Source organism: Corylus avellana, chromosome ca3, assembly GCF_901000735.1.
Source record: "Corylus avellana chromosome ca3, CavTom2PMs-1.0".
NCBI lineage: Eukaryota > Viridiplantae > Streptophyta > Magnoliopsida > Fagales > Betulaceae > Corylus > Corylus avellana.
The window spans coordinates 29,956,351-29,957,014 of NC_081543.1; the positions used below are offsets into that span (position 1 = coordinate 29,956,351).

General features: G+C 34.5%; 1 protein-coding gene across 1 annotated transcript in view; it reads right to left on the bottom strand.

Moving 5' to 3' along the window:
- The window catches only part of LOC132174389 (putative RING-H2 finger protein ATL21B), a 1,462-nt gene extending 1,043 nt beyond the window's left edge, over positions 1-419 (bottom strand). Inside the window, exon 1 of the mRNA XM_059586051.1 lies at positions 319-419. Within this exon, the coding sequence (XP_059442034.1) occupies positions 319-419 (101 nt within the window). The remainder of the gene's footprint in view (positions 1-318) is intronic.
- Between the last annotated feature and the right edge of the window lie 245 nt (positions 420-664).

Sequence of the window (664 nt, forward strand, 5' to 3'; positions counted from 1 at the left end):
TCCATATAAACAAATAAAAATGTATGAATTGCAAGTCCATGGAGGGCTAAATAAGATGGAGGGGAGAGAGTGGGGAGAGAGTTAATTAATTAAAAAATGGGAAAATATATATATATATATAAAGTCCCATGTGAAAGGCACCCACATGACCTAAAATCTGCTTAGGGCACCCACATGCAACCCTATATTTGCGGATATATGAAGACTGTTGCATACCAGTGGTTAAGGGAAGACTAAAAAGGATTTCACATGTGAGTTAATTAATTGTGATGCACAGATTATTGGAGTTGTTTTTAGAGACTTAAGGAAACGACAAACCTGGAAATCCGCGTGATTAATTGCAGCTTATCATTTGGAATCTTTCTGGTCATCGCTTCATGACCTCCATCAATATAAACATTATCCCAGTTTTCTAGCATTGTGTCAAAGATCCCCTTCCACGTTGAAGGTTAGATGTCAAGATCCTCATTTAAGACATATATAATTAATAATAATTAGATCATCATTTTACCCTTTCCAATATTTAGGTTTTTGGGATAAGTGATAATAAGTTGTTTTTGTATCAAGAGACGGTGGGCCCGGTGGTTTTATCAATGGGTATTTTGTCAAGAAAAGAAAAATAATTTGGTGTTAAGAGTTATATTATTTTTTGGTGTTTTAAGCT